Raw genomic sequence first — 22928 nt, 5'->3', positions numbered from 1 at the left:
GATAAAAACTTATCATGTGAATGACATGCTTTCGACTTCACATATGGGGGTTCTGGGGTACTTCTGGATACGCGGCAATATTTATTTTCACCAATGTCAAATTTTGAGACCCATGAATGGTTCATCCAACGCTCCCTCTCAACTCCAACTCTCCACAACCGATGAATATTGTAGATGATTAACTGAGATGATGCTGTCATTTTCAGTGCAAAACTTGCGATGAATAAGATTGGGGAATAGACATTCCTCATGCATAGGTTTAAACTTTGATAGTATTTCTAAATGCAAGTATTTATCCCATTCTTTATCTTTAATTTTAATTCAAGACATAACATGAATAAATGTGCCAAAATAATAAATATCTTCCTTTAAATAGCCAAAACTATATAAACGGTTAAACCAAAAAAAAAATTCCTTAAAACGTTGAAGTATATTGAGATTTATTTATCATCTTTTTTTATTTATCACCGATTTCTCACTGTTTAAGTTGGTCACATATAAGTACATGTACCTTGTCATATTTTGATAAAAGAACGGACGTTTTGAGCATGCTTTCAGTCATATTTGTCCAAAAGAAGCGTATCGTGAATAGAGATCAAAGCGCAAATGTCATAAATTGTTACTTTACATGAGAAAAGAAAATCTATTCATAGAGTCTAACGCACGCACCTCTCAAACCATATCATATATAAGCCATTTTCACATCTAGCAGTCACATTCTTACAAGTTGCTGCCTTAAGGACGTCAATCAAACATGTACGTGAAGATAGCCTTTCTTTTAGTTGTCTTTATCGGTAAGTACAAGTTTATCATCCATATAAAATCTGTTGATAGCTGCTGAACTTTTTTCTTTTTTCTAAAAATTATGTTTTTATTTCCTTTTTGAGTATTCGTTTGCCATTTCAACAGATTTTTGTTTCAAACCGACACTGAAAATTTGCATGTTAACTTTCAAACAGGAACTCTTATGTCATCATTCAGTGCACCACTTTAAGTATATGTTAGTGTTCATCCGTGCTGTTCTACAGAAATTAGAAACTTCGACGGGAGCGATAGTGACAGGAGAATGTTTCTAATTTCTGTAGAACAGCTAAGGATGAACACTAACATATTTAGTGTCAAGCTTTATTTGGCCCTTGATTACGTCACTACGCGGTACTATGAAGCACTATGAAAAATAGAAGGCGACTATGAACGGATTTCAAAATATTATCGATTTTTTTGCTTCTGTGAAAATTAACACACATAATTTTTAAGAAATACAGCGTTTTCATTGGATGACAAATAAAGCTGGACACTAATCATTGGCGGTGACCTGGCTAGACCAAATATTTATTTTAAAGTTGTTATGTCACAAATTAGACTTTCATAGCATAATAAAAGGCGACAATTATGAACCCACCTTTAATGAGTCATTGGTAGAAAATTTCCTCGAAAAAGTCATATGCAATCCTTCATATAGCAGTGTTTATATTTTGTTGGTTGTTAAATATGTTCATATACGTTTCGTTTGTGTAAAGTGGCAGAGATCTACTCTTATTTACTAAATAAAACCCGCTCTATATACTTATGACTATCCATAGAAGTTCAGGATAAAGTCATATCAATTTACAGTCAATTGTTCCCATGAAGGCCGTATTTTGTAACAATTCAAATAATGAAAAAATACATACTCATATTTACAATGATATTTTATTATATATTTTACATATTTGTAGTTTTATTTAATAGATGCGTCCTTGTTTGAGGTGACTGACTGACAATAAAATTTGAGCCTCATCTCCTTAAGCTTGTTTCCAAAACTAAACTAGCTCGTTTCATTTATTTGATCGAGGAACAATTCCGCTCTTATGAGGTACCTTTCGTGTTAGAAATAAACACACAATAACCCTTCAACTGTAAAACTGGAATGTCGGCAAATGAATTTAAAAAAAACGTTTACTAAGATTAATAAAAATTTCACAAATAGATATTTTAGGCATCTCTGCGGCAGAAGACTGTATCAACACGGACACCACAACATGCGGACATGTCATGTGTGCACCCGGAATTTACGCCAACTTGTGAATTAAATATTTGCACATGTAACACAGCTCCCGACCAATCAGTAAACCGCATTAAATGCCGTTACCGTATTAGGTTTACTTATCAAGATGCCAAAACTTCTTCCTCATCACTTGTGTTTTAACTTCATTCATTTTAATTGTTGCGGCACTATTTTAATATAACAGTGCGTTTTACAGTTCTCTAGTATACAAAGTTGGCCTCTTTTTTACGAGCAAAGGGCTTTGGATTTATATCTAATCTGCCTGGAAATTTGGATACAATAAATAGACCAAGTATCTACTCCAATTATTCATTGAATATCACAAAAAGGTGAACCTAATATGAATAGCTCTATATTATGCATAGACTATATATAAATATATAAGGCTCATTAAAACCATAAAAAGCAATATCTCGAAGTTTTTTTTTTCTTTTCAAGTGTTTGATTTATGATACTCATTGGTCATCTTTTGCGTTTTGGCTATTGCTTTAGTACATTATATCACATTTTATAACATTAAAACACAGCAACACGGATTTGCCTTTTACATAGATATTTGTATTCATTTCTGTGACTTTATGAGCATTTAATATTAAAATCTTGAACTTTCGATAAATAAGTAAAGTGAAGACCCTTGTCATGCAAATGCCACAGAATCAAGAGCCGCATAAACCGTGTCAACTTGATGCTTTTAGAACAAATATGTGACAAATGGTGCCGGATTTCAACAAGCTATACATAAATGAAATGAGTAAATGTTATCTCTTAATTAACACATATGTATTTCAGCGTGCAATAGCTTGGATGACTGCCATAATTACTGGTTTGGAAATCACTGTAGACATAATAGCAGACATTGTATCGATGGCCATTGTGAATGTCGACGTCTTAATTGATATGGTAAATAAAATAGACATTTTACCATGATTATAGCTTATACATTTTTATTCACTAAAGCACGGCGGAAGAAAATATTTCAAATTGAACTAAAACAATACATACTTTATACAAGCTCATTTTTTGACCAAAGTACTATTATTTTAAATGAAAAAAAAACGATAAACTATTGTACAACCAGGAACATTTATTATCAATTCCACGAAAAAAAGATAGCAATGGAAAATGATGAATCAAATCATCCCTAGGGGGAAAGCTAGCTCAAAAATTAATGAACAAATTCAGCATATTATCACACTAATTCATGATGACATCGCAGGATTTTCTAGAAGAATAGAAAAATGTTAAAACAAGACATTGTTTTGGTGGTTTTAAACGAAACACATGATTCGGTAATTTATCTCTTTTTCAGGTTGTCATGATCCTCAACATTCAACACATGGGATTTTATATTCAGGGAATATTGATATAAACCTTTTTAAGAAAATTAATTGTAAAAACTGAAATTAATTCCGGGACGTTATTGTTTCTTTTCGTTTTACTTTGTTACCCTTGATTGATTGTTATTAATAATAGATGATTGAATATTTTGCATTTTGATTTAAGAACTAAAATTGGTAGACGGTCTTACATGACAAACGTGTACATATTTGTTCATCTTGCCTCAATTAAATGAATCCACAAATTTTTCGCCTTTTAAGCTAATCAAAGAAACAGAAATGTTTTTTTAAAAAAAAACGGCCTTATATTTCAACACGCGGGCCTGTTAATTTGTTATTTTTACAGTTTTTAAAAAAGCTATAATTTGTTATTTATTCATTAATAATTTTCTATTTCTAACTGGTGAATTATGAAGAAAGATAAATGATAAAATGAAATATGAATACATATACAAATGTAGTTTTTTAAACACAGAACAGCAGAACTGTAATGTGAAAAAAATTGAATAGAAAATATAATGTTTCAAAGCAAAGGGCACTCGTTATATCAGGCATAAAGTTAGACAACACAATTTTCCTGGTAATGATAATGAAGAAAAATTCAGATGGTGTTCATGGGCTTATTTGTAAGACATTATTCCCTGCGGTCTGGAGACCGCAGGGTATTGGTACGCGTTTAACTTTTGAGGCATGGAGGAGCACGTGACCTGTTTTCGGTACATGGAGGAGCATGTGATCTGTAAACCGTACATGATTGGTTAATTGACCTTTTCGAAAACCTGGCTAAATACCGTTTGCCGGTACGTTACAGATAATCCTCTAGGGAATAAGAATTACACCTAATTAAGAACAAAAAACTATTACGTGATATTTTTTATTTTCTTTAAATATAATACCGTTTAAGGTGGAAAAACTTGAATGATGTGTTTGAAAATTATCAATGTTTCTTTAATACGTATCTCAAAATGTTACAAACAAAAAATTGTTTATACTGAAAATCTACAACATTAAAATATTCGTAGTGGCATCTGCCATAATAAATAGAGATGTTTTCTGCGAAAACTTGTGTGTTTGCTTTTTTTCTTCTTTCTTTTGCTCGGAATTATTCATAAAATGGTAGGCCTATTTAATCATTTTCTTAAAAAGAAATAATTGTTTTATGTTCGACCTTCTCCGGTCATTAACGGTCACCAGTTTCCAAAGACCTTCTTCTATATTGATCGATTATTGTCAACTATATTCCTGATACAAACGTTTATTTATCCACCCACCCAAACAATGTTGAAGATAGTTAAATGAAATATCTTAATATCATCAAAAATGTTCCCCGCAGGAAACCATTTTACTTGTACATTAATTGTATCCTATTTAAAGTATAAACACACACTGTTGCTGTCGATGTGCTGACTATTACCGAGGAAAAAAAGCTACATAGAGGCAAGACGATGTGAAATGTTACTACAATGTGTAGGCCCATAGTATGAAAAAGTAGTAAAGGTCAATTGGGGTTTGAGAGGTATTTTAAAATTAAATTTTTGCCCCGGACTCCCGGAGGAAGAGTTTGAGTTGCTTTGCGCCCAAACCCCCCCCCCCACCCCCAATATCACAGACGACTTGTGAAAGGGGGTTTTGGGGCGGGAAATAACATACCCTGACTTTGAAAACTCCAAAATTGAAAATTTTGCTCACAAAAATTTTTATCGTACTTTAAGTTTTTCATTAAAAATCTATATCCAAAAAGAGGGCCGATATTAAGGGTGGTTTCCCTTCTACTTATGCTACATTCAAAAAAACTAATAAAAACCAATAAAAAAATGTGTTTTTGGGGTTTTTTCTTTCCCAAAAAATTTTCCTTGAGAAATGGTTTAAACCTATTTTTAAGAAAAAAGGGGCAATTTAATAATTTAGGGTTTTTACACACCTTTCGTTATGGAAAAAATTTCCCCGTTTTAAATTTTAAAGGGGGGGAATTAAACTAAAACCCCCAAATAAAAATAAGAAAAAAATGCTTTGTATTTTCAGATTAGAAAAATAAAATAATTGGGGCCATTCTTTGGAATTTTTCATTGAAGAAAATTAAAAAAGAATTTTGTTTCTACATTGTGGGAAAAAAAAAATTTTGTTAAAGGGAAATTTTAAAATATATCCAGGTATTTTTGATAAGAAGAATTGATTTACTTTTTTCATGTCTTCCGTAAAAGGGTTCAGGGATTGGGCCAAAAGGCAGCGTATCTTGAACACCCGATCAAAGCCCCAAATTTTCATAAGACGTTAATTTTTTTACATTTGTAAATTTTAAAGGTGTAAAACCCAACCTACAGGTTTTACAAAATTTTCTTTAAATGACGATTTTGCTCTTAACTTTACAGGACGACATTAAACGTGCACATGAAGATAGCATTTATTATTGTCTGTATCGGTAAGTAAAATCGCATTATCCTTCTAGATAGCAGCTCTTCACTTTACTTCTTTTCTTTCAACACCTATTTTATGTTTTAATATATTTTGTTGAAAATAGACTCATTTCATTTTATTTTGTGTTAACTTTCAAGGTTCTTTTTGAAGACAAGCCAGTGGTTTAATTCACTGCAATATATCTAAACCATTGGCACTAACCTGGCAACAACCAATCTTAATCTGTGAATTTAAAGCTGCACGCCTCCAGATGAGCCAAAATATTTCAAGAAATTCAATTTTTAGAAAAATAAAATAAGATCTTAAGAAAAGTAAAAAGATTCAATATTCAATTAATTATTTACATGTTATGTGCGATTAATGACTGATTTTCCCAGTTTTAAAAACCCACTGTAATTTTTATTTTTTGGCCTTTTTTATAATCGCAGTAAAAAGGATTTTTTGTTTTAATTTAAATTCTTTTTTTGGTAATTTACTTTTGGGGGATTGTAAGTGCGGGTTTGAAATTTTTGTAAAATTTTTTTTTTTTTGTTACTTACAAATATTTTCCTTTTAAATCACTTTAAAACCCTTAAGGGAAAATTGCATAAATTCTGGAGGCTTTTGCTGCTTTTAACCCAAAATAGATAATAAGTTTTAAACTTAAAAAGCAAATGATTCGTTTTTAAAGCAAAATTTCCCTTTTTCATTTGATGCAAACAAATTTAAATTTTGGTTTAGGTTGCCAAAGGGAAAACTTTAATTTTCCCCCTTTTGTTGGGCCCTTTAAAACTTTCCCTTTAAAATCTTTGGAAACAATTCTTTTTTACATGGCAAATTCATTTCTTCTCAAAAATTTTATTGTATAAAAAAGAAAGGTTTTTTACAGATAAAAGGGATAAATAGTATAAAGGGTACCCAGTATAAAAAAAATTACTTTATCCCTTCTTTTCCTTGAGAAAAATTTTTTTAATACAGAAATTTGGAAAAATTTTTATTAAATTTTTTGACGGGGAAGTTTTATTTTTTTTTCACTGAATGAAAGAATAAATTTAAACATTTTTTTGGTAACCTGAGTTTCTGTTTTTAAAGGACAATGAAGGTTTGATTTTTTTTTTTACCCTTGCCAGTTTTTTGAAGGGCCATTTATTTTTTTTTATGTTTTCCGGGGAAATTTAAAATTTTGGATTTAATTCCGGTTGGAAAATTCTTTTGTTTTAAATTTCACGGGTGAACATTATCAAAAATAAAATTTTTCACAAAAAATTTAATAAAACGAAATACTTTTTTAAAAGATTTCCCCATGTTTTAAACCTTTTTAAAATTTTTTTAAATTTTTGGGCTAAACAATTCTAAAATGTGGGCCCCTTGTTTAAGAGAAAAAGCAAGCTGACTTTGATTAAGGGAATTTTAATAAAAAAGGGGAATAAAAAGAAGAAAACTTTTCTATTTCAATTCCCAAATTACCAATCACCAATATCGTCCTTTTAATTTTTTTTTTTAAAATATTTACAGTCTGAAAAATTTAACTTTCTAAATTAAAAACCCAATGAAAAATTTCCCCGTTGACATTATTTTGGGCATATTTAAGTTATCCAAAACGAGCAATAACTGCCGTATCCCTTTAGGGAAAAAACAATGGAAAGCCACCCCAACCCAAAAAATAATTTTAAAAACAACTCAGCATTCGAAAGGCACCCTTTAAATCCAAATTTTTTCCCTTAGCCGTTTTTGAATGTGTTCCCACTTTGTCAAAAACTTATTTATTTTTTCTGTAAAATCCTTTAAATAAATTTTTTTTTTCTTTTTAAAAAAATTTTTTGTGTTTTGACAAAAAACCAAATGATTTTCCTTTTGAATTAAAACAAAAAGGGGCCCTTTTCCCGGTTTTTCGTAGGGGAAAACATTTACCCACCCCTTTTTCCCCATTCAGTGCAAAAAATTAAGCCCCCAACTGTCCCCCAAAAAAGTTTTTCAAAAAATTTTTTCAAGAATGTGTTCTTTTTGGGGAAAAACCCATTTCAACCATTTTGACTATGTTTTTTAAAATTTTTTCAGGGGTAGGGGGTTTGGGAAAAACAATTTTTAAGCCAACTTACATTAACTTGTAAACAAAAACTTTCCCCCTTTTGAAAAAAAACAATTTTAAAAAAAAAAGGGCGGGCCGCTTACTTTTCAAAGGGCCAAGGTTAATAAAAATTTTTGCGGGGTAATTTTAAAAAAAATTAGGGGAGGGGAAATGGTTTGACTTTTTCCTCTTACAAAAGAATTTTGTTTTTTTTAATTTTTTAAGCAAGGTGAAAAATTCATAAAATTTTTTTAATTTAAAAATTTGAAAAATTTAAAAAACCCCAAATTTTAACTTTGATTTTTCAAAATTTTTTTCAGCCAATACTTTTTTGTATTTAATAAAAAAATTTCGATTTTTAAATTAACATGTAAAAAATTAAGGGGTAACCATTTTTGGGAAAAACAAATTTTTTAAAAATAAAAATTTTAAAAATTCAAGGAAATTTTTCGTTTTAAGTTTTTTTTTAAAGTAAAATAAAAAAAAAAGGGTTGTTTGTTTGTTGTGTGTTTGTAATTGTTTTTCATTTTTCAAAATAAACAAAAAAATTTTCCCTCTATTATTCATATTGCGCCCACCAATAGGTATAATCTTAAAAAATTAAATTTTCTTATTTTTTGTGAAATCAAAACATGTTTATTTTATTTTTTCCCAAAAAAGACCGTAAAATAAATCAATTTTTAGAACTTTTTATATCAGTCTAACAAAACTTTTTTAAATTTTTGGGTTTTTCGTTTCGGCAAAAGGGAGGTACCAATACGGACACCAAAAAATTTTGGGGGCTGTCCGTGTGCTGCCCAAATTTTACCCCCAAAATGTAAAACCACAAATATTTGCCGTGAAAACCCAGTCCGGATCCCCCATAGAAAAAATTTTGACAGAAAATTTAAATTAAATTTTTTGATATCAAAAAAAAATTTTTTAAAATTTGGGCGTTTTTTAATAATCTTTGAGGGGCCCAATTTTTAATTTTAAGATTTGGCAATTTTTTATTTTTTGGGTTTTGGGTTTTTTTAAAATTTTTTTGGAGGGGGCAATTAAAATTATTTTGAGCGGCGTTTTTAAATTTTTTCTAGAGTGGAAATTTATAAAATCTTGAGGGGGCCAAATTTTAAAATCTAGATGGCGATTTTAGTATTTTTATTTTTTAAACTTCTTTTTTTATTTTTGAGACTCTTTTTTAAAGAAGTAAAAATTTTCCCCCCCCATCCCAAAGACGTTTTTCAAAAAAAAACTTATTTTTTATATTGTTTGGGTTTAAAATTTAAACCAAGTGCGACGAAATTTTCCTTTAAAAAAATGAGCTTATTTTGGGGGCCCATTTAATAATTCTACTTTCGACTGTATCCAAAAAATTAGAGTATGTCTCTTTGTGTGCAAAAGCTGCATCAGTAAAAGGGGTGAAAGTACTTAATACCGGGGTACTTTGGAAAAAATTTTTTGCAAAAACGCTTTAAACCCCGTCCCAAAAGAAAAACCTTTTTTAGATTTTTTAGTCATTTTTTATGCGGGTCCCAAGTACTTTTTTTTTTTGGTTGGTAATTAATTTATCGTACCTTTTATTTTTTTATTTTTCTTTAAAAAAAGTTTTGATAAAAAACAGGGTCAAAAAAAATTTAATTTGGGGAAAATTTTAAATTCCCCAGCAAAAAAATAAAATCATAATTTATTTTTAAAAAGTTTGAAAATGCCTCCAGATGCCCAAAAAAATAAAAATTTTAAAGAAAATTAAATTTTGGAAAAAAAAATTTAAAAAGTAAACAAATTAAAGTTTCAAGGGAATAAATTAAAATCTTTGTGCAAATTTAATAAAACTGTATTTTGTTTTAATTTTTCACCAATATTTAAAATCTTATAACGGGAACCCAAGTGTGGGGGAAATTTATGCATGTTTATTTGCCCTTTTTTTTGGAAAATTTTTAACGTGGTTTTTTTTAAAGTTCCGTTTTTGGGGTAATTTTTCAGTATTTTTCTTTTGTTTTTTAACAAAAATTTTTCCCCCTTTTAAAAAATACATTTTTAAAAAAAATTTTAAATGAAAAAAAAGGGAAATGAATTGGAGGCGTCCCTGTTTTAAAAAGGTTAAAACTAAATATTTCCACTTTTTTTTAATTTTTTAAACAAAATTTTTTTACAAAAAATATTTATCCCAAAATATTTTTATGTCATAACTAATTGTTTAAAGGTAACCGGGATAAAAACCTGTGGGGGAATACAAAAAAAAATTTCTTCCTTTTTAAAACAAAAAACATTTCTTTTGTTCCCTTTTTCACCCCTTTCAAACCTCTGTTTAAAATTTATCCCAAAAGAGAATAAAATTTTTTATGGTGCTAAAACAAATAACTTTTTTTCTTTTTGAAAGGGATTTTTTAGAATGGAGAAAAATTAATATCTTTAAGATTTGATAACTTACTTTTTAAACAAAAAAAAAATTATTTAATGAAAATTTACGCTTTTTTTAAATTGAAAAAAAATTTTGGATGTTATTTTTAATTTTTTATCAAAACCAAAAGTGAGGGAAAATGAGTAAGAAAGGACCATTATTTTTAAAAACCAGAAAAATTCGGGCAAGTCCCAAAGTACCAGTAGTAGAAAAATTTTTTAATTAAAAAATTCAGTATAAAGTACCAGTACTTGAAAAAATCGCTGCAAAGGTACGTTCTGCATAACCAGTACCAGTAAAATAATTTTTGGGGCTTTGGTTGGAATGGAAAGGATGCCATTTTAGGGGGAAAAAACAACAACAATAATTTGAACACTACAGAAAACCCAGGGAAAGCCCGCATAAAGGGGGTTTAAAAATTGTCAAAATATTTTAATGTTTTTTCCCTTTTTTAAAAATGGAAAAATTGTTTTGATTTGTTCTTTCAGATGGGTTTCCAAAAATTAAAAAGAAAAAAAATAATGCCCAATTCTAAACTTTCCCAAACCAAAAAAACAGTCTTTCTTTCACAATGCCAATAAATATTTTCTAATAACTTAAAAACAACACCAACTAGACACGTACAGAATAGTATAATAAGTCATTTATACCTCCTGCTACGTAAAATTTTATATTGAAATTATCTGTCATGTGTTGCAGGTCGGATAATATCCGCTCTAAATTACAGGCACGCGTACATTGGGTAAAATATGGAGCAATATGTTAGCGATAAAACATGCTTTAGTAAGCATAACATTTATAACCAGTACAAACAAATGACTTTGAACTAAAGTCACGTCCTCCAGAAGACGTGCATACTATAACTATAACCATGGCCTAGAGTCATTGAAAATGACAAACAATGACTCTAGTATAAATTACATGTAAAATAGATATAACACGAACACCAAGTACACAAAGTCTTATTAGTTAAAATTTAAAAGGCAATCATTTCCATTTCTCATCAGCAATTTTGGTATTTTTAGTGTACTTTAGTGAGAAATAGTGTTTAGTAGTGATTTAGTATTTCATATCACTTTGTTTATGTTTTGCTTTTTGTATGACAAATTGTTTCATATTTAGTGCTGCTATTCTCACATGATAAGCATTTAAGCATTATTAATCATTACAAACACATGTTTTCCTTTCCTTCAGAGGAAAAATCGTATTTAGTTATGAGGCATAATGTGTCTTAAATAAGTGCATCTGGTAAGAATAATAAGATAAGATATATGTATAAGATACAAATATACCTTGAAATCTTGACCTTGCGATCGACAAGATTAGAGAAATATTTGTGTTAAAAGGTCGTGAACACTCGGTATTTTCCACAATGCAGTCTGTTCCAGTTTAAGTGAATGCAATCAATATATAATTGATAACATCGAACATATAATTTACTGTTCTATCGAGGAAATTGTTGTTTTACATTTTTATCTAGGTAAACACGGGCATCGAATAAACTCGGATGATATTAAAATGACCCTTACAGAACTGTATGCTTTCGCATTCAATACAGGCCGCCAACATTCCTTTCATGAATATCTGATGTTTACATAGCTGTGTGACCGAATTTATTATAAGGTATGCTATTTTAACAACGTAACAAAACAACAACAACAAACAACATCAACAACAAACAACATCAACAACAAACAACATCAATTGTGTTTTAAACATAAGGGTTCTTTGCTAATGCTTGCTTTTCTTTTGGTCGACGTTCAACGAGTGTTAGACTTCAACATTTCATCAGTACATGACCAGAATCATTATTATCACGAAACCTGTTATCAGACCTAATTTATGAATAAGGAACGCTGAAAATGTTTGGTCTTCATTCTGCTCCTCAAATTGTCGGATTTGCTCGCTTATTACCGGAACCTTTAAATACAAGAATATACTTTAGAAATAAGTACAAAATATCAGTCGTGAGTCGCTGTTTTATACAAAACTTCTTAAAAGAGAAAATTCCCCGAGAGCACCGAGAACGTCAACTGTGACGCCAATAAACCACATGACACCATAAAAATAATTTCTCCGAGCTATACAGTTCCACTTGAATTTATTGACTATATTTCTTTCTATTAATAAGCATGCAAGAATGGAAAGAGATTATTTGTTCGTTTACATTTTTTCTTTATCATGTAGTCTGTAATCCGTAATGGAAGTGTTTGTATTTAGGTTGCGTGTGTCAAAAGGCTTGCCGGCTTAGTTGTCAGTTCTGAAGCACCAAGACTCAAAAACGAAGTTAAATTGCCAATGAATGCCCCTCATTTATAGTGATATTTTATTTAAAGGTAAAACATAAAATGTTCAGTTCTTACATAGATCAGCCGGGACACTTATAATAAAACAGAAATATATGTAAACATGAACATCTTGTAGTAAAGATCTTCAAGTTGACCAGACAGCCCTAAACTTCGTTGATAAATGACATTGACTTTGAAGGCAAATCATTGAAATTTTAAATTTTTACTAGGCATAACTTTGGTATTATTGTCAGGATATATTTCATATTATAACAGAACATTCTTAAGGACAACATATTTATGTATTATATCAAACTCAAATTGTACATGACATTACAAGTTACCAAACTATTATATTTAAACATGCATGCTATAGAATAAATGATAATTGATTAAACCACATTGTGCACCTTATATTTTTCAACCGGCAGCTCTTCCCCAAAAATGTTATTTTGAGCTTGTCATGCACCTTCATCGAGTACGAAACAACTGCAGTGCTTTCGGCACTTTGATTTTACATCTAAACCACTTGGTAGAACTAGTTTCAATCCGTATCAACTCCAGTGTTATTATGAAAAATAGCCGAGGACGTTCTGAGGACGTTCTGATTGTTGACATGGTTTATTATCATTATGCAAGTGAATTACCCGCGGAAAAATACGATCATTACTGTCCTTGAATAAATTAGAACAAGCTATTTATAGACGTTTTTTCCATAAACTAAAGTACGGAAATTAGAGATAAAATGTAGGTCAATAGTTTGATTAAATTCGAAAAATGATATTTTATAATAGATCTTGAACAGTTTGGAAAGCTCGTTTTGGAACACAGTATACCTGACATGAGAAAAGGTAAGAAATATACTTTTTTATCAAATTAGATAATATTTTGTATTTTTCACGTGTTTAAAGACGGTGCTAGGGAGGGGGGGGGGCGTGACCGGTAGATCTGAAGATTTTTCTTTCAAGTACCACCCGTGAACAAGGCTCAACAAACCAAGCCTGCAGTTTAATTTTGCCGTTTTTGGCGTTCTTAGGCAATCATGTCAGATTTATATTGACAAGAAAGTAAAGGTAACTATTTCATTCACAATGTATCGTAACGTCAGCCGAGTAAAATGAAAAAGAGAAAAACGGAATCCCTAGAAAACGCCCAAAACGACAGACTGAACATGTTGCAGGCTAGGTTTGTTTGAGGCTGTTCATGGACGATTCTGGAAAGTGCAAGTTACTGTCCACCCAACAGCAGCAGCTTAAGCAGCATTCAACATTTAAACATGACATTGGTAAAATTTTGAATTCAAAAACAGTCACAGATGTGTTCATACGGAAGTTACTATGAAATCTTCGATGAGACACTTTTCTGCCATTCCATGAAAAGCGACGTATTACCGTATCGACCCCAAGTAAAAGAAAATGTGTTGCTTAAACGATAAAAAATAATGGACGAAACTAAACAAAATACAATTTGAAAGGTCTAAAATTAAACGCTGGTAAATTGAAGCCTGTATATCACAGATAAGATGTCGTGCTGAACGATATTCAAGGAAAATATAAAATCTTTGATTATAGTAGTTGCGACATTTTAAGGTCTCCATATGGCACAAATCACACTGATGTTGTAATTAAAATAGAGAAAACGTCACTTTTGTCACATCTTGGGATTTTTATTACGAAATATTATCATTTTAACGAAACATTTCTATCTTGCAAAATAACAGTACAATATTATCACAGACTATTTATGATGTATGCTGCTTTACAGGACATTTCTTGCTAATGCCATAACCTGAAAAAGGAAGTGCTACAATGCCTTCTTATTTTTGAATATTCAAATACAATAGATAGAGACCATCAAAAACTCTTGTAAATTCCTTTTTTTTGTCTGATCTTGTTCAAATATAATGTAATGATCTACTTATGTTCGGCTATGATTTTAAAATTTGAAAATTAATTGTTACTTTTAAACAACAGATCACGAAAGACGCCTCTTTCAGATGAGAGGTTGCCTTTTAGAGTTGAGACATGATAATTACAGCCATCGTTTATTCCTGTGTGATTGTAAGAGGCGACAGACAAAATGAATTTAAAAAAATGAAGATTTTGCATAATAACAAAATCGTGATAATACAATGTTACTCATGTAAAATCGTACTATCGTATAATCGTTACTTCAACATGATAACATCACATTACGGGTTTAAGATATTATTCTTATAGTTTATAGTTTTAATTTTGGCCAGCTGCCAATATTTGTCATTGTCGTTATTATAAATCGTGATCAGATACCTTTTTACAATATTTTGTTTTATTATTCAACATGAGTAAATTTTATTTATTTATTTTTGTTATAAATAGCCTTTTCATGAGTCATTCATGAATAAAAGGTTAATATGATTTAGAGTTACAATGCAGAAATCAAGTTATTTAGCCGATTCAAAGTTATATGATAACCCTTAGCTCAAAAGGTAGAGTGTTGAACTATTGAAAGCAACTGGGTTTAATTTCTAAACGGTGAATGGTTATTTTCGTTGTTTTTGATCAGAAACAGAAATCGTCGATTAATCGTTAATCTAAGCTTTTAACGTTTGGGATTATTATAGGGATTACTCAGTATTATTAACTTACTTGTGATAACTTATTTAAGTTTATTTTAGACATGTTTTGATATAAACCGATGCTTAAATATACATGTTTTAGTTGCTTTATATAATTTCAGAAATGGCCGAAATTGTCAGTCCTCATTGTCATGAAACTACAAAGAAGACAAAATATGGTGATAATCTGATTGAAAAAGAAGATATCAATATTAACACTAAGTCAGATATGGCAAAAAGTTTCATTACGGGATGTGCTGTTCTAAACATGAATGAATTAGTTCTAGCTGATACTGACAACAAGAAGGTAAAATTGGTATCTATAGAGAACAAACTTGTACAAAAAGAGAAATCTCTAGACACACGGCCATGGGATATTGCTGTAATGTCTCAAGATCAGTTTGCTGTTACAATGCCTGGTATCAAAAGCATATTTGTCATGACAACAGACGATAATCTATCATGTATTCGCAGCATAAAAGTGGGTAGGGAATGCTATGGTATAGACCTTAATCAAGATTGTTTTTATGTTGCTTGTTTGTCTCCTCCTAGTGTGATTGTACTGAATACAAAAGGTGATATCCTGAATGACTTCTCTCTGAATTTTCTGACAATAGGTTTTGCCCCGTATATTGCTGTGAGAAGGGATTCTAAACTTATGTTTATAAGTGATTCTGGTCACGACAGTGTGATGAGTGTATTCTTACAAGAGGAAGTTAGAGTTGCATATAAACATGCAGATCTTAGTGGACCCTGTGGATTGTTGATGCTAGATGACAGATCATTACTTGTCTGCTGTCGTTGTAATGACAAAGTTTATCAAGTGAAAGAAGACTTGAAGCAAGTTAAGATCGTGCATGAAAATATACCAGATCCGTATTCGATTTGCTACAATAAACACTCTGGTGAAGTCTATGTTGGTTGCCATGGTAACCAGTTAAAAGTTTTGTCTAAAAATGATCAATAAAACTATCATTTAGTTAGAATTTGGCAGATTTCACCAAAAATGTTTCGTGATTATGCTAAAAATGAAAAGGAAATTCTAAATAAATAGAGCTTTTGATGTAACCAGATTTTACTTTAAATTCAGACTTATATTATTACGTGTTAGTTGAACAATCTTCTTGCACTTGGCTATTTTAGTAATGATATACCATTGGAATGTTTCTGAGTGTTTAGATGAATTGAATCCAACAATCAAGCGGCAAACATATTAAGTTATTTTATGTGTGTGCATTGAAAGGCCGTAAAAAATCAGATTATAAGCGGTATTATCATTTAAATGATTCTTTGATTTTTATTTGTTTGGGTCGTCAGACCAAACAAATAATGGTAGCGAAATTTCAGAGTCTAATGTTGTTAATTGCAAATGCCGAAAGTAGTCCACTTTTTTGGAGCGGTTACTTCCCTTTTGTATGTACACTAAAGCCGAAAAATTCAGGGGAGATCACTGCGTAAAGATGGTCAAAGACAGGCGCATCAATTTTCAAGCAAAGTAATTCCCGAATGGTCGAAGATTTCTAATATTGTTTTATTGTATTTTCTGATCGAAAATAACTAAATACAAAGCGGACATTCAATCTCTGACACAGAAGTTTACGACAAACCTAACAACAAGTAGTTCTCAAAACAGCTTAAAACTAGCGATTTAAAAGAAAGAAATATTTTATTTTGTTACAAGTATCCAACAAATTACAACGCATTTAAAGTTAAACAATAGCGTTGGCTTATAGAATTGTCAATAAATGCACAATCACAAATTACGCGGATGAATATGATTTTATCAATGAAAATACTATTTATAATTATTACCGAATACTACACAAACCGAGTAGTGGAATATATAGATTCTACATGTCGGACTGTTTGGGCGAGAGGATTTTCGCTAAAATATTTACTTCAGTTTTAAACAACAGGTTTACCCTGAACAAAATACCTCGAAATTAATAAGGATTACAAACCCGAAATGCAATATGGAAGTTCTAAATTTAGAATGACTTGATATTATTCAGAATTTCTGAGTATAAGTTCTCCGTGGTACAGTGGTAACGCGCACGCTTAGTGAGTGAGAGGTCTCGAGTTCGAATCCCAGTCGAGGAAACTTTTTTTTTTGTTAAATTCTTTTTTAAGTGTTTTTGTTAAGGAAGTAGCCATGATATGCAAGGATAAAGTGTGGCTGTAGTAAAAAATGAACATAAATGATTTTTTGATGCAACTCTAGTTATGCAGAATTCCGTATGTATCAAACTCTGGTGCCTTGCAAAATGAATTATAATACATAAAAATATACCTATACAGGAAAATGCATACAGATATACAGTACGATTTAGATTGCAAAGATCAGAAAATACCACAGAACTTGCAGCCCTTTGATTCTTTATAAATATAAATGCTTATAGTAAGCTCCAGGATTATTTACATCTGTGTTAAACAACAGTTAAAGTCGTTACAAGCCCTAATTTAGAATAATATGGTTTTCTTCAGCCCGTTCACATATAAATTCACCGTGGCTGAAGGGTTTTTGGGCTCGCTTAGGAAGCGAGAGGTCTGGAGTTCAAATCCCAGTAAAGGTAACTCATTTTTTTTTCAAATTGTTAAAGTCAAATAAACATTGGATTGAATATCAGTGTTGCAATTAGTCTTATAGCCAATTTACTACAATTAAAACGCTGGAAAGCATTGGTGGCACTATACATATAATCTCACAACCTGCACCTTTCTTACATTCTGAGACCCAAACAAATTCAGCGCCTTCTGTGCTTTGATTTTACTTAGGGAAATCTTACAGGAATTCAACTGATGTCAAAAAGCCTAAACACATAAGATGGAGTCCTTTAATCTTGGCTGCGTCTAAATATTAGAGGATGAATTCAGATCATGACAATGTGTATAAAGATTTTTATTTATTTAATTGATCAGTTAATTACTCAGCCCCGTAAATATGATTGTACAATATCAATATTGACATATGAAAACATATATAGAGAAAAGCTAGTGTAGAGTTAATGTGCTCTTTGAAAAATAAATCATGTTTTAATGAAACACATAAGATGGAGTCCTTTAATCTTGGCTGCGTCTAAATATTAGAGGATGAATTCAGATCATGACAATGTGTATAAAGATTTTTATTTATTTAATTGATCAGTTAATTACTCAGCCCCGTAAATATGATTGTACAATATCAATATTGACATATGAAAACATATATAGAGAAAAGCTAGTGTAGAGTTAATGTGCTCTTTGAAAAATAAATCATGTTTTAATGAAATTAACTGTAACATGTTTATACAAACATTACTTTTGATGTAATGAATAAAGAATATGTATAATAAACTAAGGGAAATAACTTTACTTAGTTCATATTTGAATACATATTTACTTAAATACATTTTACGAATGAAATATTACTTTACATGTATGATTGTATGTTCATTTCTTTTTGTAAATATAATTTCTCTACATCTCAATCAGTTCTGTTCATTATTTATATATTTACAGCAATTAAGTCCCGCGATAGGGGTTCTAGTAAAGAAAATCAACATAAGTAACGATAAATACAACAGCATGATGGTAGTACATGTACTATTATATTACACACCTTGTTCTGAGTCCTAAAGTTGCATATCAAATCCACATTGTACTCCAAGTATGAGATTCTATAATATAGTATTAAAAAAGTTGAATTTTATTCAATATAATTATTTTATGTGATGGCGAGAAAATAACGAGTTAATTTTACTTTGTTAAGTACCATAAGGATTTCCAGGGCTCCAGAGATAGGCATTGTTTTATCTTTGTCACCAAACACGAATTAAATTCCAAATGCTGTCGTTCAAAAACGAAAAGATTTTCAATTTCAATCGTTTCAAAATCGTTTGAAATTTCTGAAAACTTAAAGCCATTTTTCCGATTGTACTGTTTACTGTAGTATTATTTGTAAGTTGATAACGTACAACACCGCTTATTCAAAACGTAAATTGCACAGTTTTAAAATGCTAGAGTTATCTCACCTTCGGGGGAAAATGTGAAAAGGCGTCGGAATGAAAACGAAGGCGAGCGAAAAAATGATCTGGCAGCATATTTTCTTCTGAGATAATAGAAAATGTCATCGTTTCTAGTCGGAAAAAAACATGAAAAGTAATGGACTTAACATAACGGAAAAGTTACTTCGGTGATGAAAACCGGGCACCATTTTTCTGGTGTTTTGATGCTTTTTTGAAATACATGTGGTACCCCATGAACGTTTGAAAAACTGATAAATACGACCCTCTGCCAAAAGAAAAGAAAACAAAACAAATATTGAAAAAATAAAAACAAAATGAATTTGAATTATCTCGAGCCTTGCCTTGCCTTGTTTGGCATCTATCTGTGAACAGATTTCATGAAAACATTCTTGTAAGTTCGTTTTCTGTTTGTATACGCATTGCATGGTTTGGACTCACCAGGACCAGCGCCGAAAGAATATCTCCATAAACGTTATATGTAAATCTAAAACAAAAAAGGGTACAGATAGCGAAAATGTCAGAAGAGAAGAATTACATTTCGTTTTTCTTAAAAAAGTTTTAAATTTTATTTAAAAAAAAATGTTTAAAAAGTAAAAAACTTACAATGTGAATGACGTGATTTCGAATTATTATATGGGGGCTCTGGTGCACTTCTGTATACGCGACAATATATATTTTAGCAATGTTCTATTACAAGACACAGGTATGGTTCGTCCAACGCTCCCCCAACTCAAACTCCCCAGACCCGGTGAATATTATAGATGATTAACTGAGATGATGCTGTCAATTTCAGTGCGATACTTGTGATGAATGAGATTGGGGGATATAACATTTCACATTGATAGGTTTAAACTTTGTTTAAACTTTGGTAATATTTCTTAATGCAAGCATTTATCCAATTTCTTATCTTTAATGTTAATTCAGTACATTACATAACAAAATGTGCCAAAATAATCTTCCTTTAAATAGCCAAAATTATATCAACTTTGTAATCAAAAAGGAATCCTTAAAACGTTTGAGTCATTGCTGGTTTCAAAATTATCTTTATCATCTTATATTTGTTTCACAAAAAAGTATACAAGCCCCGGTCGAAGATATATTGAGTTTTATTGAACATTTTTGAGACATCGAATTCTTACGGTTTAAGTTTGTCACATATAAGTTCATAAACCTTGTTATATTTTGATAAAAGTACGGACGTTTTGAGCATGTTTTCAGTCATATTTGTCCAAAAGAAGCGAATCGTGAATAAAGATCAAAGCTCAAATGTAATAAATTGTTGCTTTACATGAGAAAAGAAAATCTATTTATAGAATCTAACGCACGCACCTCTCATACCATATCATATAAAAGCCATTTTCACAACTGGCAGTTCCATTATGACAATTTGTTCCCTAAAGGACGTCAATTGAACATGTACGTGAAGATAGCCTTTCTTTTAGTTGTCTGTATCGGTAAGTACACGTTTATCTTCCGTATAAAATCTGTTGATAGCTGCTGTACTTTTTTTCTTTTTTCTAAAAATACTGTTTTTATTTCCTTTTTGATTATTCGTTTGTTATTATTATTAACGGATTTTTGTTTCAAACGGGCACTGTAAAATTTGTATGTTTACTTTTAAAGAAGTATATCTTATGCCATCATTCAGTGCACCACTTTAATCATTGGCGGTGACCTGGCTAGACCAAATGTTTATTTTCAAGTTGTTATGTCACAAATTAGACTTTGATATGATAATAAAAGGCGATGATTATGGTCCCGCGAGAAGCAAATGTTTCGCCTACAACAACCGTTAGAGTTTATCTTAGCACATACATAGCTACAATAAATGCAGCATGCACACGTAACAATGCATTAAGACATTGGTAGAATATTTCATAGTTTTGAAAAAAAAGTCATATGTAATCATTCATATAGCAGTGTTTATATTTTGTTGATTGTTAAATATGTTCATATATACGTTTCATGTGTGTAAAGTGGCAGAGAACTACTTTTATTTACTAGACAAAACCCGCTCTATATAATTATGACTATCCATAGAAGTTCAGGATAAAATCATATCAATTCATAATCGATTCTTCCCATGCAGGCCGTATTTTGTAACAATTCAAATAATGAAAAAATACATAATAATATTTACAATGATATTTTATTACATTTTTTACATAATTGTAGTCTCATTTAATAGATGCTTCCTTGTTTGAGGTCACTGACTGACAATAAAATTTGAGCCTCATCTCCTTAAGCTTGTTTCCAAAACTAAACTAGCTCGTTTCATTTATTTGATCGAGGCAACAATTCCGCTCTTATGAGATACTCGTTCGTGTTAGAAATAACACACAATAACCCTTCAACTGTAAAACTGGAATGTCGGCAAATGAATTTAAAAACGTTTACTAAGATTAATAAAAATTTCACAAATCAATTTAGGCATCTCTGCGGCAGAAGACTGTATCAACACGGACACCACAACATGCGGACATGTCATGTGTGCTCCCGGATTTACGCCAACCTGTGACTCAAATATTTGCACATGTATCACAGCTCCCGACCAATCAGGTAAAACGATTAAATGCCGTTACCGTATTAGGTTACTTATCAAGACTGCCAACTTCTTCTTCATCACTTGTGTTTAAACTTCATTCATTTAAATTGTTGCGGCACTATTTTCAAGTAAAATTGCGTTTTACAGTTCTCTAGCATACACAACTGGCCCCTTTTTACGAGCAAAGGGCTTTGAATTTAAATCTAATCTGTCTGGAAATTTGGATACAATAAATAGACCACGTATCTACTCCAATTATTCATTGAATATCACAAAAAGGTGATCTTAATATGAATTGCTCTATATTATGCATAGACTATATATAAATATATAAGGTTCATTAAAACCATAAAAAGCAATACTTTTTATAATTCGAAGTTTTTTATTATTTTTTTTTTTCAAGTGTTTAATTTATGATACTCATTGGTCATCTTTTGCGTTTTGGCTATTGCTTTAGTTTTCAGTATGAAGGACATTATATATCACATTGTTATAACATTAAAACACAGCAACACGGGTTTGCCTTTTACATAGATATTTGTATTCATTTCTGTGACTTTATGAGCATTTTATATTAAAATCTTGAACTTGCGATAAATAAGTAAAGTGAAGACCCTTGTCATGCAAATGCCGCAGAATCAAGAGCCACATAAACCGTGTCAACTTGATGCTTTTAGAACAAATATTTGACAAATGGTGCCGGATTTCAACAAGTTATACATAAATGAAATGAATAAATGTTATAGTTTAAATGATACATGCACATATGTATTTCAGCGTGCAATAGCTTGGATGACTGCCATAATTACTGGTTTGGAAATCATTGTAGACATAATAGCAGACATTGTATCGATGGCCATTGTGAATGTCGACGACTTAATTGATATGGTAAATAAAATAGACATTTTACCATGATTATAGCTTATACATTTTTATTCACTAAAGCATGGCGAAAGAAAATATTTTAAATTGAACTAAAACAATACATACTTTATACAAGCTCATTAATTGACCTAAGTACTATTATATTAAATGAAAAAAAACCGATAAAGTATTGTACAACTAGGAACATTTATTATCAATTCCACGAAAAAAAGAAAGCAATGGAAAATGATGAATCAAATCATTCCTAGGGTGAAAGCTAGCTCCAAAATTTATGAACGAATTCAGCATATTATCACACTATTTCATGATGACATCGCGGGATTTTCTAGAAGAATAGAAAAATGTTAAAACAAAACATTGTTTTGGTGGTTTTAAACGAAA

At 30.7% G+C, this 22928-nt stretch overlaps 2 protein-coding genes and 1 long non-coding RNA gene across 4 annotated transcripts; all 3 read left to right on the top strand.

Annotated features, from left to right (window-relative positions):
- Positions 1-692: 692 nt before the first annotated feature.
- On the top strand, positions 693-22592 carry LOC132742749 (serine protease inhibitor Cvsi-1-like). 2 transcript variants are annotated; one of them, XM_060731213.1, is made up of 3 exons: positions 693-794; positions 21548-21676; positions 22440-22592. In XM_060731213.1, exons 1-3 carry the CDS (start codon positions 755-757, stop codon positions 22544-22546), a joined length of 276 nt encoding a protein of 91 aa, XP_060587196.1. In that variant the 5' UTR covers positions 693-754; the 3' UTR covers positions 22547-22592. The 2 variants fall into 2 exon arrangements, with proteins under 2 accessions (XP_060587196.1, XP_060587195.1); XM_060731212.1 differs by lacking the exon at positions 693-794 and adding an exon at positions 20413-20571.
- LOC132742750 (uncharacterized) lies at positions 2832-3467 on the top strand. The gene is made up of 2 exons (XR_009627468.1): positions 2832-2947; positions 3357-3467. It is a non-coding gene; the product is annotated as an uncharacterized LOC132742750 (long non-coding RNA).
- On the top strand, positions 13227-17884 carry LOC132742755 (uncharacterized). Its single transcript, XM_060731216.1, has 2 exons — positions 13227-13368; positions 15236-17884. The coding sequence occupies exons 1-2, from the start codon at positions 13359-13361 to the stop codon at positions 16078-16080; spliced, it is 855 nt and encodes a 284-aa protein (XP_060587199.1). The 5' UTR covers positions 13227-13358; the 3' UTR covers positions 16081-17884.
- Positions 22593-22928: the final 336 nt, after the last annotated feature.

This window comes from Ruditapes philippinarum, unplaced genomic scaffold, assembly GCF_026571515.1.
Source record: "Ruditapes philippinarum isolate M1 unplaced genomic scaffold, ASM2657151v2 ctg8340_1_1_1_1, whole genome shotgun sequence".
In the NCBI taxonomy this organism is placed as follows: domain Eukaryota; kingdom Metazoa; phylum Mollusca; class Bivalvia; order Venerida; family Veneridae; genus Ruditapes; species Ruditapes philippinarum.
This window is presented reverse-complemented; position numbering and strand designations above follow the sequence as displayed.